This window comes from Trachinotus anak, unplaced genomic scaffold (genome assembly GCF_046630095.1).
Source record: "Trachinotus anak isolate AG129_WGS33_773 ecotype Australia unplaced genomic scaffold, CSIRO_AGI_Tana_v1 ptg000008l, whole genome shotgun sequence".
NCBI lineage: Eukaryota > Metazoa > Chordata > Actinopteri > Carangiformes > Carangidae > Trachinotus > Trachinotus anak.
Window position 1 is genome coordinate 29,290,609 of NW_027273859.1, and position 19,392 is coordinate 29,310,000.

General features: G+C 43.7%; 3 protein-coding genes across 3 annotated transcripts in view; 1 reads left to right on the plus strand and 2 right to left on the minus strand.

The window, feature by feature from the left end:
- Window positions 1-424: 424 nt before the first annotated feature.
- On the minus strand, window positions 425-7,097 carry shld3 (shieldin complex subunit 3). Its single transcript, XM_071484064.1, has 3 exons — window positions 6,947-7,097; window positions 4,326-5,120; window positions 425-1,645 (listed from the first exon to the last, which is right to left on the minus strand). The coding sequence occupies exons 2-3, from the start codon at window positions 5,004-5,006 to the stop codon at window positions 1,442-1,444; spliced, it is 885 nt and encodes a 294-aa protein (XP_071340165.1). The 5' UTR covers window positions 5,007-5,120; window positions 6,947-7,097; the 3' UTR covers window positions 425-1,441.
- LOC139624722 (trichohyalin-like) lies at window positions 1,550-11,560 on the plus strand. The gene is made up of 3 exons (XM_071484062.1): window positions 1,550-1,667; window positions 7,629-7,778; window positions 8,539-11,560. The coding sequence occupies exons 2-3, from the start codon at window positions 7,655-7,657 to the stop codon at window positions 10,335-10,337; spliced, it is 1,923 nt and encodes a 640-aa protein (XP_071340163.1). The 5' UTR covers window positions 1,550-1,667; window positions 7,629-7,654; the 3' UTR covers window positions 10,338-11,560.
- A 4,186-nt stretch (window positions 11,561-15,746) lies between these two features.
- Window positions 15,747-19,392, minus strand: part of LOC139624730 (serine/threonine-protein phosphatase 2A catalytic subunit beta isoform) — a 17,365-nt gene continuing 13,719 nt past the window's right edge. The window contains exons 7-8 of the mRNA XM_071484070.1: window positions 16,794-16,912; window positions 15,747-16,518 (exon numbers count right to left, since the gene is read on the minus strand). Of these exons, the coding sequence (XP_071340171.1) occupies window positions 16,446-16,518; window positions 16,794-16,912 (192 nt within the window). The 3' untranslated portion in view covers window positions 15,747-16,445. The remainder of the gene's footprint in view (window positions 16,519-16,793; window positions 16,913-19,392) is intronic.

The window sequence follows — 19,392 nt, forward strand, 5'->3', positions numbered from 1 at the left end:
TGTAATGAGAAGAGGACCTAAACATGGATTTAAGAGATTATAGGCTAAATGATCACAGCTGGGCAGGGAGGCAGGGCTCTGACGTCACATCCGCTAACCTAGATTTTAATGCAGTGTGCAGTGCTGTCAAGACAAGGGACCCTAGCAACAAAGAGTGTGTGTGTGTGTGTGTGTGTGAGAGAGAGACATGGGGGGCGGACTGTATTCATGCTGCCCTCATTCATTCAGGACTTATACAAGCATCAGTCTTTGAAAATGGCTGTGTGTGTGTCTGTGTGTGTGTCTTTGGACCATTTTTTTTTTTGTCAGTGAAAAGCAGGGTGACTCCCAAATCATGTGACTGCTGCTGCTGCTGAGGCTGTTCCAGAACAAACTGCACATCACATGCAAGACTGTACATCCATCCATCACCACAGACACTTCATTAAAAATATAAAATCTTTATTTACATCAGAGAGTGATGACAAAACCAATGTTCAAAACAATCATAACAACAATCACATTTATAAATATAAAATTACAGACAGGAATTCAGCACTAAAAGACAAATCTGTTGGTGGTTTTAATGAGGATTGTTGTCATGAGAAAGGGAATTCTACATGTAAATAGCACTATAGCACGTTTAGTAGATTTTCTATTTAATATATATTTAAAATATTGTGCAGGTTGAATTGCTGATCATGTTAAAATGTTGAATGATCACATTAAAAAAAAAAGGTTCAGCTGAGTATGACCAAGTCTTTAAAGTACCCAGAAGCGTGTTCAATAAAGATGCATGAAATTAGAAATACACGCACTCTCACAATATCAACCTTAGACCAAAAAAGGGGGGAGGGGCTGGGGTGCGTACAACCAAAGTCGAAAGGCACAAAAAGTGTTAACACACCCAGCTCAACTAAATATCTCCTTTAAAGCACAGGAAAACATGCAGGAGGTTTGAGTGCGATAGCCCTTCAGTTTCATGGTTGATCTTTGTCACCTGTCTCTGTGTAGGTCTCTGGATGTGTCTTTAGTTATCATGTCCGTGTTTGTGCGTTTGAGGCATCTTGTTACTCTGGTTTTATGAGAATTGACTTTACTTTACCTTCTTGCTTGCTTTAAGAAAACAGATTTTCCTGCAAATAAGCCTGACTTAGTGAAATAAGCCTGATGTAACTGGTTCTTTCTTTATCAAACACCCTTCTGGTTATGAGCTGTGTATGTAAACATAAGATACATAAGTCAGTAAAACAAAACATGATGGTAAATAAGGGAGCTAAGTAAACAGGTTTGTCATGTTCCATGTTAATGAATTTAGATTCAAACAAAAGCATACTGATGTGCAAGAGGTCACTACAGTGATCATTACATCTGAACCTGTAAACTTGTTAGTCATGTCTGTAAAAGCCTGAGTCTGTTGTCTTTGGACAGATCATACTGTTAATTTCCAGCTGAGGTTCCTCTACATGCTGAAGATGTTTCCCAGTCTGTGAACCGACAGGCTGATCCTCCCCAACAGCTGCAGCTCGTCCTTTAGGAACCGCCCAACCTGCTCAGAGTACAGAACGTCGCAGAACACCCAGATCTCCGCCTGCTCCCTCTGGATGTTGGCGTTACACGTTGGCAGCCGGGAGCTCCGGACAGACCGGCTCAGAGTGCGCCACATCTGCACACAGGAGGACCAACAGGTGAGGGGGGGGTGAGGAAGATAAAACAGATGAAGGAAATAAGACGAGACAGAAACATCAAGAACAGACATCAAGCTACACAACAACAAAGTCTCACTCTGGAAATGGATTAAAATGGGGCAAATGTACATTTTGTATGTAGCATCAAACTTTACACAGATGATTATTTTTTATTATTTATGAATCTTTTGGTCTAAAAGTACCAGAAAATAGTGAAAAATGCCAGTGATAGCTTCCCTCTGCTCAAACAGTTCCTCAGTTTACTGTCACATGTGACAAAGAAAGCATCAAACTCTCACATCTGAGAATCTGGGACTAAAGACTAAAATGATGAACTGGTGATCAAAAGTGATGCCAGTTATTTTCAAAACTGATTTCAGTTATTTAGAAACACTTTAAAAATTCCTGTAACTTGATGCTGAGATGCATTTTTCCTGAGTCTGGTCGAAATGTGATGAGGTACTGAGCACAGTGGAAAAACAAAGTGAAGGACGTTGGGAGAGATAAAGATCCACAGTCACACCTGACACAAACACCAACTACAAACTGTGATGTCAGCCTTTACAGCACAACTCTGCCCATTTAATGTGTAACAAAAGTGTCGCAGGGGAGGAAAAGAAAAGCAGGAAACCAAGATAGAAAAAGAAACAGCGAAAAAAGAGACAAACATCATGACAGGAAGAGAAAACAGCTGTGATGATGCGCTCAGTAAACTATCAAAAAAACTGGGACATGTACCCATGTGTGTCATCACTTCACATTTTCATTTACTCCTCTTTTGTCCAGAGAGACTTACAACAGAGGTTCATCACTGATGCTTCAGGTCAGTAGAGACCTTGGTGTAAGGACTGTAGGTTCTACAGCTATTTAAATCAGTGAAGGAGATCAAGTAAAGAAGTGAAGTGAGAGTCGGAGTCAGAGCTGGTTAGACATGTTAGGGTGTTAGAGGAGGAGGAGAGGAGGAGCTCTCTGAAGAGAGAGAGGGACACCCCTGCTCTGAGAGACTTCAGGAGCTGGTTCCACCATCAGGGAACCACAGACCAGAAGAGTCTGGACTGAGGGATGGTGATGACAGAGGAACAAGGAGGAGGAGAAGGAGCATCAGGCTGAAGGACTGTGTGTCTCTGAAGGCAGCATCAGAGACTGGATCTGGTTCAGGGGGAGTTAGTGGAGGTGGATGAGTAGCACAGTAACATGTGCATTCTGGACCATCTGTCAGGGTTTCACTGTGGACAAAGACAAGGACAGCACGCCACACGGATGTTTCCAGCAAGCCGCCCTTCCTCAGCATGTGCACCCGCAATTTCACAATCAGTACACACAGGTGAGGTCGATTACAGATATCCAGCATGACAGCTCTACCCCAGCAGGGGGAGCCACATACACATGATGTAAGTTACTGAAACCTAGAGCAGTTTATAATTTAAAAGACACTCATTGCATTCACTTCATAAAAACTGGTCCTCTCCACTGGGACTGAGCGTCGCAGGGGTGTGTATCCAACACTCCTCCCTCTGAGGGAGGATTCTGTCTCTGTTGCCACCTCTCTGTGGCTCATTCACATTATTGTGACCAGTCTGAGACAAACCTGTGCTATAATGATGCTGTGTAATCAGCATCTGAATATGCCACACCTGTCAGGCAGATGGATGGTCTGGGTACAAGAGAAACTCCCACTAACACAGATTTATGTGTGTAGAAAAAAATCTTAGAGCTTTTATTTCAACTCCTGAAAAATGGGAGTAAAAAATGTTGCCTTTAGATTTTTGTTTAGTATGGCTCACCTCAGCTGTGGTTGTGACTATTAAAATACAGAGGGGTCAATCATTTATCCTCATTACAAATACAACTCTTCTGTTCACTTTGTTTCCCCGACATAATATAAACTACATTTAAACCACATATCTACAGTGACATGTGATCCTGCCTCTAACTGTGATGTCAGCACCAAGCTTGGTGAACTGATTCCCCTTGATCATGTGTCAGCCACTGCCAGTTACAAGCTAACAAACAACATAAATAAATAAAAGATGCTAACGGTTCTGATCCGTCTGCTAGTCTCTGATTCTGGTCTCAACAGACTCCTCATCTGAGTCTGGGTCTGACTGAGGCTCCAACATGAGGCTGAGTCTCTCTGATGTTTCCTCCTCTAACATCTTCATCCTCTCTGCTCTGTCATCTGGACACCTGAAGCCAGCAGGTGGTGGGCGGGGCCAAGGTCTGATCCAGGTTTCTCAATCAGGAAGTCAGAGTCGATGAGTCTCAGACCCAATTTTTGATTTTTTTTTTTGTTTTTTTATGTATGAAAACCATGTTTTAAACTAAATTAATTAATTAATTAATAATTGTAGATTATTACAGATTTTACTGTTTAAAACATGTCTGGAGAGGAACAGACTATCCCAATAGCCTGGTAGCCCCATGGTTAAGGTGCATATGACATGTATTCCCAGCAGGGGACCTTTGTTGTCATAACCCTCTCCCTCTCTACTTCCTGTCTCCCTCTACTGGCTATCAAAGGAAAAAGAAATGAATTATAATAATCATAGTAACAATATTTATCTTAAAGCACCACAGTGTTGCACTGCAGTCTTGCAGAGCTGTTATAGACTGGCTGGCTGCAGACTCTAAGTCCTGTTTCATGAATAATCTACTGACCTGTTCAATGTCCCGGGCAGCCCCACAGTTGTGTTCACTGATCACCCATTTGGCCCTCTGGCGGAGGTGGAGCCTGTGGATGGCCACCATGTGATGAAAGTGTTTGGACAGCGACTGGGAGCTCTGCAGCAGGACTCCTCTCTGTGTAAAGGTTCTCCAGCAGCGTTTGATTGGGGAGTCTGTGACAGGGAAGCCATCTTTGTCTTCCTGGGGCAGTTTTGCAGGCGACAGTCTGGTGACCCCTCTCTCTGGTTTGTGACAGAGTGAAGCTGGGAGGAGATGGTTTGGTTGAGTTTCTGAGATGCAGGGGCCATCTTTGCTTTTTTTTGCTTTTTCTAGTGGACCTCTTGCAGTCTCTTTATGTGGATGATCATGGCGTTTTTTGGCAACAAGGCCACAAACTTTAGGTTTCTGTAGGTTGTTTTCTGGGAGAGATTTAGTCACTGTTGTGAGAGTGTGTGGTCTGCTGTCAGAGATCAGTAAATCCCCAGAGGAGGTGATGACAGGAGCCGGTTTGGCAGGTCTGATGGGCAGCCAGTGGTCTGCTGCGGTGGGGAACCAGGGCGTGAAGACCGGAGGAGTCCGACAGGGGAAAGGCTCCAGGAGCTTCTCTGTCCTCTCTATCAAAGAGCTGAGCCTGTCTTCTGATCCAGACTGATAGTGCAGAACCACATTATCCATACAGACAGACAGATCAGAGGAAAGACTGCACCACCCTTCTCCTCTTCATCATCATCATCGTCCTCATGATATCAGCTCACTCTGATGTGCCAAGGCTGTTGGTAAGTAGACAGCCTGTGGAAGTAGAAGAGAACAAGATTTATTTTACAGGTAGAGCACACTGACTACAGCTCAGCCCTAGTTTGTGGAAAGTGCTTTCAGACTTTTGGACCCCGCTGTGTTTTGTTACATGTTTATATTCTATATAAAATACTAAAAGCTCCTGAAGTTTGCAGACGACACCACTCTCATTGGACTCATCTCTGATGGCGATGAGTCTGCCTACAGGTGGGAGACTGACCGTCTGGTGACCTGGTGCAGGCAGAACAACCTAGAGCTAAACGCTCTGAAGACAGTGGAAATGATAGTGGACTTCAGGAAGAGCCCAGCCCCACCCACCCCCATCTCCCTGTGTGACTCCCCCGTGGCTACCGTGGAGCATTTCCGCTTCTTGGGAACCACCATCACAGAGGATCTCAAATGGGAGCTGAACATCAGCTCCCTCATCAAAAAAGCTCAGCAGAGGATGTATTTCCTGGGGCAGTTGAAGAAGTTCAACCTGCCAAGGACTATGATGGTGAACTTCTACACCTCCATCATTGAGTCCATCCTCACCTCCTCCATCACCATCTGGTACGCTGCTGCCACGGAGAGGGACAATAACAGACTGAAGCGCATCATCCACTCTGCGGAGAAGGTGATTGGCTGTAATCTTCCATCCCTCCAGGACCTGTACGCCTCAAGGACTCTGAGGCGTGCAGGGAAGATTGTAGCTGACTCCTCCCACCCTGGACACAAACTCTTTGTGACACTCCCCTCTGGCAGGAGGCTGCGGTCCTTCAGGACCAAAACCTCTCGCCACAAAAATAGCTTCTTCCCATCTGCTATTAGCCTCATCAACAAGGCTAGAGAGCCCCACTGTTGCTGATCAATTGCACCAATCACCAGAAAAAATTCCTTGTATGTGAAAACATACTTGGCAATAAAACTGATTCTGATTCTGAAAATATAAACATAATCAGAGACAATATGATTCATGTTGTATAAAATAATCAAAGATAAATGTCATCTCCAGCTACTATCTCTGTTCCAATTAGGTCACAGTCTCACAACCTCAACCTTAAGTGCAGAGGTTGTTTACATTACATTTTAATTTCGGTCAGGAACTGTGAAGGTAACTGCAGCACACCGTCTAGTTATCTATGGTTCAATACAAAGTTCTCGTGAGTCTCTTGAAATTTGGAGATTTAACACATTAAAACGCGTCTTTTATGACACAGGATTTAAATCATTTTCCACACAAATGGTCAGAAGGGTTCAGAAAATAGCTTCAGATCAGCTGTAAATGTTTTAAATAAAATCTTGAGTTTTTCCAAACATCATCCATGACCTGAATGTGCAAAACATGAAAGACACAAACTAGGACTGGTCTGGGTTTCTGCAGTCGTTATAGGACAAAACAACCCGTGTCTGCGGGGAATAAAACTGTTCATACAGGCTTTAAGACATGGAACTAATCAGGAGAGACACAGATAGTGATGCAGACGTGAACTCCAGTAAATTAATGTCAATCAGACAGAGTCGCTAAATACACGACAAAAGTATAAAAACGGCGGGAAATGGCTCGTTTGACTGTTTTATGTTTAATAGTTTTTATTAAACATAAACACTTGCTTTATTTAACGGGGCATTATATTAGTCATAGATGTATTATAGCCACCGGTTCCACTCACCGGTAGTTTATGTTTTTAGCTTATTATGCTAGTTAGCTGACGAGCTAAACACAACTTAATAAGTAAGTAGAAAACCGAGATGAGCTCTGAAATTTCAGCCAGCGGTTAATGACCAAGCTGCCGGACAGTGTTCTGTAACTAAATACACGATAACCACAAAATACAGACCTTTTTATAGGCTAACGGTGAACCAACAGGGAGTTAGCCTGCTAAACGGCTAACACGGAGACAGTTTGTTGTTTGTTGTGCGCTTCTCGGGAAATCCCGCGATAGCTGCGAGCGTGTTTCGCTTCTTCTTCTTTGAAGGCAAACAGGGCGGTGGCGTGTCACCGCCACCAGCTGGTGCAGAGCGAGCATGAGGAAAACCTCAGTTTCCTCAACCAAATTAGTGACTTCAAGGAAATGAAATATCGATATCGCTCATTACTCATTACTCTCGATAACTCGCATTTCTTCAGTTCTTTTGTAGAATATTATTAAACCAAATATTATTATAAATATATCACAATTTATAAAAAGGGTCACAGTCCATAATCCTTTTTCCAAATTGGTTGCCAGAGAACCTGGATGCAGACAACATGGTGTCAGCTTAGACAGTTAGATTTTGAAGCAGTTGTCAGAGTTGTACAGCTCATCCACATTAATGTTTTTCATCATTTCAGTTATTGTCATTGAAAAGTCTTCAATAAATTAAACTACTGTGATTAAATAGTTCTTTTCTAAATTTACCCTCTGATTTCTGTGGTAAAGACTGAGTCCTGTGCTCAGTCGTTGTGGTTGTTATTCATGCTGGGCCTCGGCAATGGAAAATAACTGGAGGTTTATTACAGCTTATCAGTTTCACTTTCAGTCTGAGACCAGAGCAGCCATCTGAGGATGTGGTTTAATGTACAGAGCGACGAGAAGAGGAACTGCTGCAGATGTACTCTGAGCTCTTCAGTTAGACCGCAGCTGCTGTTTCTGCTCTGCATCGTTCACAACATGGGCAACAACAACTCAGGTAAACCATGTTCCTGAATCCGTGTTTTAATGTAGTGTGTATTTACAGTCTAATTCATGTGAGGCAGGGCTGTAGGTTCTACAGAAAGGTACTTTTATGCCTGTATACTGGACAGGACTGCATGTTTATTATTTGGTTGGACTGTTATATAACCTGACTGCAAACCCAAACAGCTTTTTCAGTTATACATCATGATTCATTGGAAAATGTTAAAGATTTGGGACAATGCCTGAGACTGTCCGACAAACACAGGTCAGGTGATGTAGTATGGGAGACACAACGGCAGGGGTGGGTAAATATTCCTCACAGGAGACTGGAGTTTGATTCCCATGTGAATCCAGCAGTTTCTGTTGTTTCTTTCATGACATTTCACAACCACATCTTTATTATTGTAACCATGACAACAAAGATCCTCTAATCTCACAGAAGTACTTTTTTAAAACTAAAACTACAACAACCTATCCAGGGAGGTTTTTCCCCTGATCCTAACTAAACCGTGACTGTTTCATAAGCTCAGCTGCATCTTTATTGTAACCATGACGACCAAGGTCCAGTATGTCTGCTACCATGGGGATGATGGGACATTACAGTAGACACTTCTGTTTGGAACAAACGACCTGTGTGGTGGTTCAGCTGTGGAGGACTGTTTACAGCGTTGAGTCTTGGACACGAAGATTTAAAATGAATCTGTGCTGTGAAGGAAACATGTTGTACAACCTGTTGTACCTTCTTATTCAGTCTCACTTACTCTCACTTACAGGAGTTCTCGCATCAAATGACGAGGAGATGAGGATAGTGATGGTGGGGAAGACTGGGACTGGGAAGAGCGCCACTGGAAACACCATTCTGGGACGACAGTGCTTTAAATCAAAGTTCAGTGCTGAGTCTATGACTGTGGAGTGCACTAAGCGCCACGGTGAGGTAAATGCACAACAGGTTTCTGTCATTGACACCCCGGGCCTGTTTGACACCAGGTCTGACACAGATAAAACAACCAAAGCTGTGAGCCAGTGCGTCCCTTATGCTGCTCCTGGACCCCATGTCTTCCTGGTGATCGTCAGACTGGGCAGATTCACTGATGAAGAAAAGCAGACGGTGCAGAAGATAAAGGAAGTGTTTGGCCAGGATGCCGACAGATACTGCATGGTTCTCTTCACTCATGGTGACCAACTTGAAGGCACGATGGAGGAGTTCTTGGATGGAAGCCCAGACCTTCAAGAACTAGTGGGCAGATGTAACGGCCACTACCACGTCTTCAATAATAGGCTGAAGGGTCTGTGGGCTCGCTCTCAGGTCACTGAGCTGCTCCACAAGATCAGAAGTCTAGTCCAGAAGAACGGAGGAAGCCACTACACCAGTGAGATGTTCCAAAAGGCTGAGAGGGCGATCGAGGAGGAGAAACAACGCCGCCTGAAAGAGGAAGAAGAGAAAAAATGCAAAGAGAGAGAAGAACTGGAGAGGAAAGTTGAAGAAAAATATGACAAAGAGATGAGTAAAATTAATGAACAACTCCAGGCTGAGAGAGAGAGGGAGAGGAAAGAGCGAGAAGAGGAGAGAAAGAGGGAGAGGAAAGAGATGAATGAAGAGAGAAAGAGGGAAAGGAAGGAACTGAATGAGGAGAGGAAGAGGGAGAGGAAGGAGATGAATGAGGAGAGGAAGATTGAGAAGAGGGAAAGAAAAGCAGAGAAAGAGAAAGAGAGAGAGGAAACGGAAAGGAAACTTCAAGAAAAATATGAGAAAGAGATGAAGAAAATTAATGAACAGCTCCAGGCTGAGAGAGAGAGGGAGAGGAGAGCGAGAGAGGAGGAGAGGAAGAGGGAGAGAGAGGAGGAGAGGCAGAGGGAGATAAATAGGAAGAGGGAGGAGAGAGAAGCAGAGAAGGAAAGAGAGAGAGAAAGGGGGGAACTGGAGAGGAAACTCCGAGAAAAATATGAGAAAGACATGAAGAAAATTAATGAACAATTCCAGGCTGAGAGAGAGAGAGAGAGGAGAGAGAGAGAGCAGGAGAGGAGGAGAGAGGCAGTGGAGGAGAGGAGGAGGGGGATAAAGAGGAAGAGGGAGGAGAGTAAGGCAGAGAAGGAAAGAGAGAGAGAGAGGGGGGAACTGGAGAGAAGGTTTGAAAATGAGATGAGGAAAATTAACGAACAATTCCAGGCTGAGAGAGAGAGGGAGAGGAGAGAGAGAGAGCAGGAGAGGAGGTTAGAGAGGCTGGAGAGGCTGGAGAGAGAGGCAGAGAGAATGAGAGAGGGAGGGTCCATGAGGATGAGGGGGAGAGAGGAGGGGTGGTGGATAGAGAGAGAGGGAGAAGCAGCGAGGGAGAGAGAGAGAGAGAGAGAAGCAGCGAGGGAGAGAGAAGCAGAGAGAGAGAGAGCGAGAGAGAGAGAGAGGCAGTTAATGAATGAACTAGAACAGAGAAAGAGAAGAAGAGAAGACTCAGATGATGAATTTAATCCATTGGCTCCTGTGGTGAGAGTTGGTGATGCAGCGGTCGCTACAGGGAGGGCGGTGGTGGGGGGGATCAATAAAGTTGGAAAAGCTCTCGGGAGGTTTTTCAGTTAAAGATCGTCCAGAGTCAGGTGGTCCAACCAGAAGCTCCTGTCACGTATAAAAGACAAAGGAGAGTCCTGTGTGTCGGGTAGGTTAGTAAGGTCATGTCACTCATTAGATCAGTCTCTCTCTCTCTCTCTCTCTCTCTCTCTCTGGTAACACAGGTCTGTTATGACTCACAGGCCTGTCTCTGGATGTACCACCTCTACAGTAGACCTTTGTTGTCATGGTTACATTTTTGTTTCGTGTGTGATTTATCATCAAGGCGTTCCCTCCTTCACGGACTGTCACTCTCCTCCCACAGGTCTGTATGATATCTGCGCCCCCATCCAACATTTCTTTAAACTGAGAGATGGTAACGATAATAAACATGCAGACTGTACTGAGAGTGACATTCTACCTTCATCGCCATGGTTACTATAATAACAGTCATGTCTTGGTTAGGTTCAGGTAAAGATGGTGATTTGGGTTAAAATAAGTTCTTCCTCATCATTAGACGATCTTTGTTGTCATGGTTACAATAACAACAGTGAACAGTCATGGACAATAGAAACAACATAAACTGCTGCTGTCACATGGGAATCGAACACCGCTCTCCTGGGTCATTTTGGGGCGTGGACTTTGTCGCTCTATAAACTACATCACCGTCACCGCCCTTTTCCTTTTGCTCCTGTCATAATTAGTATGACCACTAGATGTTGCCTAGCAACAAAACCTGCTAATAACCTGCTGACAGATGACCTATGACCTCATTTGTTACAGGACAGTGTTAGTGTCTCACCCTGACAGCTACTGGTCTTTTTCAATATGGCTCAGATGTAAAACATTAAGATCACATCAGAACTGGAGCTGTGGTTTACACTGAATGGCTCTTTTGATATTTAGTTTTCTTTTTCTCTCTGCACCTGATGTGTTGTTTTTGCCGACTAATATTCAGCTATGATCACAAAATGCTTCTCACAGATCTCAGGCTGTTTGCTTTTGTCTTTTGTTCAGAGGTGGTGGCATCTGATGAGTTTGTAATATACATTTTATTTTTGATCAAACCTGTTGTTTTCTCTTCTTTCTGCCTTTGGTCAGACTTATATAACTGTATGTAAATCCTCCCATTATTGGATTTTGTTTACCTGTTGCTCACACTTCATTTCATGGGTTATGTTGATGATTTATGTGAATCGAGAACAATCATGTGTTCATGTGCTAAATTGAACAAAAAATAAATGATGTGAAATTAAGACTAAACCTTTGTCCATTAAATAATAAACTGTCCAACAGAAGTTTGAACAGGTTGGTGTTTTATGAGTATAACAGCAAATTTTTTTTGAGTGTGTAATTTTACAGCAACACAAATCCAGATTCTCCCTTTTTATTTAATCAGACTGAACTCAGGGTTCTCTGCAGTAGGCTAAATTTAAGATTCTTGAAGTCCTTGTTAATCTCGAAAGAGGCAGCAGACAAGGTTGTCCACTCTCTCCTTCTTTGTTTGCCATATTTATTGAACATCTGGCAGCTGCAATTCAGCAAAATAATAATATTAAAACAAACTTGATCCATAAAATGATCCTTTATGTTGACGATCATAGATAAGATACTCTATTAATTGGAAAGATCAACTGTCCTTCCCATAGCTTTTGACTTCCAGTTCAACCCAACTATTCCACTAAAATCTGGTTCAAACATCAGATACCTGGGCATCAACATTTCCACCAAGCTATCAGACCTGACACGGTTAAATCACATTCCCCTACTTAAAAAAATAGAGGATGACCTCACTCGGTGGAGTACTCAGCCCATATCACTTATGGGAAGAGTAGCAACAATCAAAATGATGATCTTGCCAAAAATCAACTACATTTTCTCAATGGTCCCGACCCATCCTCCCAAGGCTTGGTTCAAATCACTGGATTCCATAATTTCCAAATTTTTATGGAAATCTAGGCCACCACGAATAAACCTTAAAATCTTACAAAAACCCAAAAATCAGGGTGGTCTGGGGCTCCCAAATGTCAACAATTACTTTCTCACCAATAGACTACAACATATCCTAAAATGCACTACACAAAATCGATTTGACCATACTTGCCTGGACATTGAACAAACTTTCTATAGCGCCATCCAAATCCAAGAGCTGCCATTTGTGAGCCCCATCATCAAACAGTATCCCTGCTTTAAGAGTATCAATATCAGCACATCACTGATGGCCCGGTGGGAATTTCTTAAAATGAATGGGTCTTCACAGGTCCCGTGCAGACTCACGCCCATCTGGAACAATCCTGACATCCTGCAAAATAAAAAACGATAAACTTTACAAAATGGTACAATAAAGGAATAAGACGCCGAGAACATATTCTCCAAGACCATTGTATGATCCCATTTGACAAAATGGTAGAACTTTATGGCATTGACAAAAACAAATAACGAGAATATCTTCAGCTTTAATCCATAATTCAAGATAGGTTTATCACCAAGCAATTAGACCTAGAACTCCCACCAACAATAGCAAACTTTTAAAAAAACTTCCATCCCAAAAACTACTCTCTAGAATGAATGTAAGATTAGTCGAATCGGAGTCAACTCTCTTGCTCCCCACTCTCAAATGGGAAAAAGATTTATTCATCAACCCAGACTCCAATTTCTGGACGCAAATTTGCTCAGACACCTTTAGCATGACTCAAAACTCCAGCCTACAGCTGATACAGTACAAAATCCTACACAGAGCACACTGTACAGGACAAAGAGTGTTCCAGATGGGTATCAGAAATACTAACAGATGTTAGTACTGTATCAAATCTTGCATGCTCCTCACAGTCCTAACCTTGGCCAAGAAAACAATCCTCTGGAACTGGAAGTCAAAAGAGAACTGAAACATAATGCAATTTAAAAATCTACCATTAGATCATGTTTCCATGGAGAGGATGTCTGCCTGTAAGGAAACTCAATTACCAGAATTCGAACACATCTGAACTCCAACAATTAATCCCATTAGGCCAGGCCCAGGCTGGGGGGGGGGGGGGGGGGGGGGGGGGGGGGGGTTGCTGTGGGCAACTGGTGTCCTTCCTGGCCAGGGGCACATGGACGCTCTCTCTGGGTGGCTGCGTGTCTGACTTGTTGAGGGGGGCAGGGGGGGCTCCCTATTCGTTGGTGGGTCTGGATGTCCCATCCTGGGCCCCTAACTGGGGTTTCACCGTGCACTGCGGGTCGGTGCCCCTTCAGCCTGCACCTGCGGAAGCAGTGGTCCTACTGCTTGGGCTACATGGAGGCATCTCTGGGCACCCCAGATTGGCTCCCCATCGGCCTGGAGGGGGCAGGGACGGGGATCGAATTGGGGCCAGTTGGGGATCTCGTCCTTGTGGGGGGGGGCATGCCTTGCCTGCCCTTGTTGCTCTCCTGTACCACACAACACACACCACATGACACTAGGGGTTTGAGGGGCAGTGTGGGGATGGCGCAGGTTGGGGGGCAGGACTGCCCACCGGCCTTGCTATTGCTGTCGCGCTGCTCCTCATTTTAAATGCACATTAGATATCACAACACTAGGGCCTTGGGGGGCAGGATAGGGAAGGTGAGACTCTGCTGTCTACCAGTGGTGGAGTACACATTCCCCGGCCGCTCCCCCAATTTTAATACCCCTTAGTCATCCACACTGTCCACATCCATATGACACTAGGGCCTTTGGGGTAGGGAGGGGCAGGTAGGAATCAACTGCCTACTAGCGGTGGGGCGCCCATGCCCTGACTGCTCCGCCAATTTTAATGCACCCTAGTCACCCACACATACACCTTGCACCCACACCAGATGGGGGGTGGGGCGGGTTTGGCTCGAGGGACCCCCCTGTCTATCTGTCCCATGTGTTCTGTGCACGCACATATACACACATACCTACCCCTCCCCCCATACAGACTTACACACACATATACACATCTAATGATTAATGACTATAGAGCAACAATAAATGTGGACATGGTTGTTACTGTTAATGTTACTGTGGTTGTTTTGTTGTTATTGTTGTTGTTGTTTTTCTCTGTCTCTCCACTCCCTTTTTTCTTTCCCCCCATATTCTCTCTGTTTTCCTCTTCCTGTCCACTCTCATTCCTGATGTGGGCCGGTTGTCTTCATGAAGTTAAAATATGCGGCAGGGGGAGTCTCCCACACTCCTCCTCCGCAGAGTAAATCTGCCCCAACAACACATCCAGACCACTCATACTGTTTGCCAATGATATCGGGACAGGACACACACACAAGAAAAAAAAAGAAAAATACCTTAAAATACATCCATGGTTCCAGTGTAGTTATAAAGTTTGACACTCATCACATCAGTGTCTCATACTGACATCTAGTGTTCTTTTTCAGTATGACGGTGTAACTGGAGCTGTGTTTTATGTGTATTGTTACTGTGTTTAACTGTGTTGATTCTCATTACATTGAGTTTTTTCACTCTGCACTCATTGTGTTGTTTTTGTAGACTGATATCTATCTATGATTGCTTTGCGATATACATTTTATTTTTAGGTCAACTCCTCTCTCTGCCTTTGGTCAGATTTACATCAGTAGTGGGAGTATTTCAACTGTGAATCATCACATTGTCTGATTTTCTTTTCCTGTTGGTCACAGTTGATTTAATGGGTTATGTTGATGATTTATCAAACTGAACCTTTTTGCACTTTATAATAAATTGTCCAGCAGCGGTTTGTGCTTTTTGAAGACTGAGGTATTTAGACACATTCACAAGGATGTTGATCAATGTGCTTAGTAAAATTACATCTTACATCAATGTGGTTTTGTTTCATCAAAATAGCCATAATATTTTTTTTCTAGTTTAATTCATCCAAACTGTAATTCCAGTTGTCCAAAAAATTAACACTTTTGTTTCCCTAATACTGTCAACTATGCAATAACAATTAACAGCATCTTTAGACTGTAGCTGTTCTAGCGTCTCAGCCCTTACAGTCTGAGCCTTTCTTCTGATTGGCTGACTGTTTTCTGAGTGATCCAATAAAAACAGGTAAACACTCAAATCAAATTTGACAAATCAAATCCTGCAAGGTTGGATGGTGGGTCCAGGTGGGCGGGGCTTGGGGTGTGGCTGAAGGCAGTGACATCACAAAGTTCCAGAAGTCCTGACGGCTGGTTTTAAGGCTCAGTGTCTGAATACAGGCTGTGTGCATTTCTCTGTGGACTGAGGCTTTGATACTTTCACAGTATTAATATAGAACCTAGGCCTGCTTTATAATCACAAACACATGGACATCTACCTTTAGACTGGGTGGAGTGTTAAGACTAAGTCCTGCAGGTTGAGTGTACACCTGCGTAACTCAATTTTCTATGGTCAGACCATGTCTTCAAAAGTCATGAATTCAAGTTTCCTCCCCACAATAGGCAAAGTCTAAACCAAGCTAAAGAAATGACACTGACGCAGCCCAGTAGTTTGTCAATAGGACATTTTATTTCATACGTCTGTTGTCTTTATTCAAATTACAGTAATATACTTGCTGAGATGACCACCGGCTGCAGCCTGGACAGCTAAAACTGACAGCTGTACTACTTGAAGCAAACTTTTTTTTTTTTTTAACCTTTTTTTCCTCCTTTTTTAAAATTATCTTGCAACAGAAAAAAAGCACATACTGTATGCCATGAGATGTGATGAGTGGTGGTGATGTCAGGTAGGTAGGGTTATAGTGCTGGTCTAAAAAAAAAAAAAAAAAAGAAAAAAGAAAAAGGAACAGAAAAACAAAAAGAAAAACCTTGCGCATGTTGTAAAAGGATGTTGTAAAAGGATCAGAATATGGCACATTTGGTCCACGTTGGTAGTTTTATTATCTCGTTTTCAAACATGTAATAAACAAAAAAAGAAAAAACAGATCATCATAGTTGTACGTGTTGTTTTTCCCCAGAAGCACAGCATTAATGACAGCATATTGAGAACACGACTGTTGAGGGGGCCGCTCTTTAAGTTTCTCTTTGTTAAAATCTTGGATTCATCTGCCAATTGTTTGTTTCTATTCTCCCTGGTACAGTATCATCATCATCATTATTATTAATATCTTCTTTTCATCCAAAATGAGGGGGTGAGGGGAAGAGGGTGGAGCTTCGTGGATGACTGACACGGATGGCTTTGGACATTCACAGGAAGTAGTCAGGAGTGCGTCTGGTCACATGGGGCTCACCGCGGCGGGGGGCGGGGTCAAACTGAAGGCTGAGGAGGCAGAAAGCGTTTGTTATCGACTCTGTTACATATTTCAGGAATAAAATCATGTAAAATGTTTGTGCTCAGTCAGCAGAGGTCAGACTGAGGTCACCCGCAGCAGGTGTGCAAAGCGGCAGGTGATGCAGCCACCTTTCCTCTTTGTCACCTGGACTGGAATCTGTCTGCTTCTGGCTGTTGTACGTTACGTCGACATTTGACACGTGAAAGACTCGAATAATTTCAAATAACATCACGTCTTACTTCTTAAACGTCGTCATACTTACAAAGAGTATTTCAGAGTGTCGTCCAGTTCCATGATGGCTGCCTGGTTTCCACAGCGGTAGCAGTAGTTTGGAGCACTAAAGATGGTCACCACGTTCTTGTCGTGGCCCCAGTTGTAGCCCTGAAGGTAAGAAAACACACCATCAGTCAAGACTAGTAAGCATGTCATAACAAAGTTCCACCTGACCGCAGCCAGGGTCATGTGACTGAGCCAGGGTCACATGGCACAGGTAGGAAACATCAGATGTCAACAACAGGTCCTTGAAGAAAAAGCTTAGAAAATAAATATACAACATATTGTTGCACATCACCACTGACTGTTGGGACTTATCTAAAATCTGTTCATGAATCAATACAAATGTTGTGTGTTTATTGACCGTGTGTGAGATAACATGAAACATGGAGACATCAGTTTGGGTTCTGTCCTCTGCCCTGATGTCCATCTTTTTATTGGCTGAATGATTCACTGAACCACAGGAATAGAAATGTAAATTAATCCCTCGCCTGCAGCGTTTTAGCTGGATTTTTTTAATCTTCCTGCTTCTTTAACAACCTAACAGCTGTCACCACAAACAGCTGACTGAAGAGGGAAAGGACACGCCATATTTCTAGTCATCAGTAACAGACTTTCAGATGTTCTTCAATCACTATGTTTTCAAGGAAGCTTCTGCCTGTTGTTCATCTGACGGACAATGAGAGTCAGATTCACTCACTCCTGCTCCTGGACCTCCTCTGGGTGAACTGTGCGTCAGAAGCAGTGGGAGTCGAACTGGTGCAGGAACAGAGACGGAGGAGCACGGTACCCTTTCATCTTCATTATATTATGTTGCCATGGAGACAGGGACTTTTTTTAGGATCTTTCAGTCCACTTGTGCGAGAGCATGGGTGCCAACTTGACTACAATATACTATTATTAGTGCTGGTTTTCTCATCTCTATTTCAGTCAGTATATTATTTTAAATGGACATAAGCAGGAAATCCGGACCAGGGAGCCGGACCCCAAGCCGGACCCTGGGCCGGACCCCAAGCTGGTCCCTGACCCCGGGCAGACTGTGCAGGTGTAGATGTGAACTCGACAGCACCAACAAGTATCTAGAAGCTCATTCAGAAACCGGCCCCATCAGTGGCGACAGGTTTACCTGCAGTGGAAGATGTCGGAGCCATTCTGCGTTTCATGTGTTTGTGGTTATTTCCTGTTGAGGTAACTGACAGTGACGGAGCAGTGGAGGTCTGTGTAATCACTCCTGCTGTGTGTGTATTTGTGTAACAGGCTTAGAGATTGTGAGCAGTGACAGACACTGTGGGCTGATGGAGGACAGCGAACTTCATCCTGTGTGGACTGATTAGTGTTTGTTTTGTCGTCTGTGCTTGTCTTGTGTTTCTGTGACCTGTTTAATTGTCAGATGTTTGCTGATGAGGGGTAATTAAGAGTCGGTCTGGAGAGCCACCAGAGGGGGCTATTAAAAACAAACTGACTCAGCTCACTGTACAAAGTTCATTTGAGTCACATCCTTAGTTTGTGTGTAGTGTGTTTAGATGTTGTGGTGTTTTGCTTGATGACAGCAGCCTTTGGAAATGTTTTAAGCTTTTGATATAAAGGTGAATCAAGTCATTATCTTTTCTGTTCTGGTGTGGAGAGATCACAGCATGTGCAGCAGATTCATGGTCAATCTGAGCTCCAGGTTCTGTGATCTTCACAGCTGAGTCAGTAAAACACTGGTCAATGTCCATCTGAACAATCAGCTGTTACAGCATAATTTGACTCTGTCAATGTCACATGTCTCTTGTTGTGTGCGTCACTCTTGGTCTTCTACTTTCTGTGGTTCGTTTTATTTGAGGAGGAAACAAGCTGAGCCGGTGTTGACCGACCAACTGGACATGTAGCTGGAGACTGTGTTGCTCCTGAATCTCCCAGAGCAGCAGCTCCTCAGAGGTTTTACATGAGGAAACAGTCACAACAGGATCCTTAATGTTTGCTACACAACGCTGTGCTGCTCTGGTCAAATTTCAGATTCAAGCTCTGCAGCAAACATGTCTTCCCTCTGTCTCTGCAGCGTTTCCTGCTCCTCCCCCACACTGAGCATTCAGCATGAAACATCTAACCGGGTCTGCTAATGTCTCGTTTTACTGACACAGGTCTCAGGTCTGTTCTGTCATTACAGTTAGCTGGCTACAGAATTTCTGTTGTTTTATCATTCGTACATTGCTGCTCTTTTCCAGCACAGCGGCTTGTTAATTGATTAATTAGCTACTTGATAGATCCATCATGCTGCTGCTGGTGTTCGTGTTCTCTCTGTTCAGGTCGACCACATTGTGGATCAGGTCTAATTATCCTGTGGTCAGGTCCATGGCTCTGATGTATTTCAGGTTCATGTTATCAGCTTCAGGGGGGAGAGAAACAGTATTTGACTTAATGTCACGTGTTGAACTTGTGGGTGGAGGAGCTGCTGTGATCTGACTGGTCTGAGTGTGTGTCACTCCTGAATCTCTATTTTCATATTCAGTTCATTTCTGAAGTTCTGAAGAAAATTCTGGACCTGTTAAAGTCTCCACCCCCCCAGGGGTGAATTATACATGAAACAAATCTACATCTAACCTGCA

Excerpts from the sequence above, each read along its gene's own strand:
- shld3 (XM_071484064.1), bottom strand. The coding sequence starts at position 5,006 with ATGGATAATGTGGTTCTGCACTATCAGTCTGGATCAGAAGACAGGCTC. Across the intron at positions 1,646-4,325 it reads CTGCCCGGGACATTGAACAG|ATGTGGCGCACTCTGAGCCG; the intron begins GTCAGTAGATTA and ends TCCTGTGTGCAG.
- LOC139624722 (XM_071484062.1), top strand. The coding sequence starts at position 7,655 with ATGTGGTTTAATGTACAGAGCGACGAGAAGAGGAACTGCTGCAGATGT. Across the intron at positions 7,779-8,538 it reads CATGGGCAACAACAACTCAG|GAGTTCTCGCATCAAATGAC; the intron begins GTAAACCATGTT and ends TCTCACTTACAG.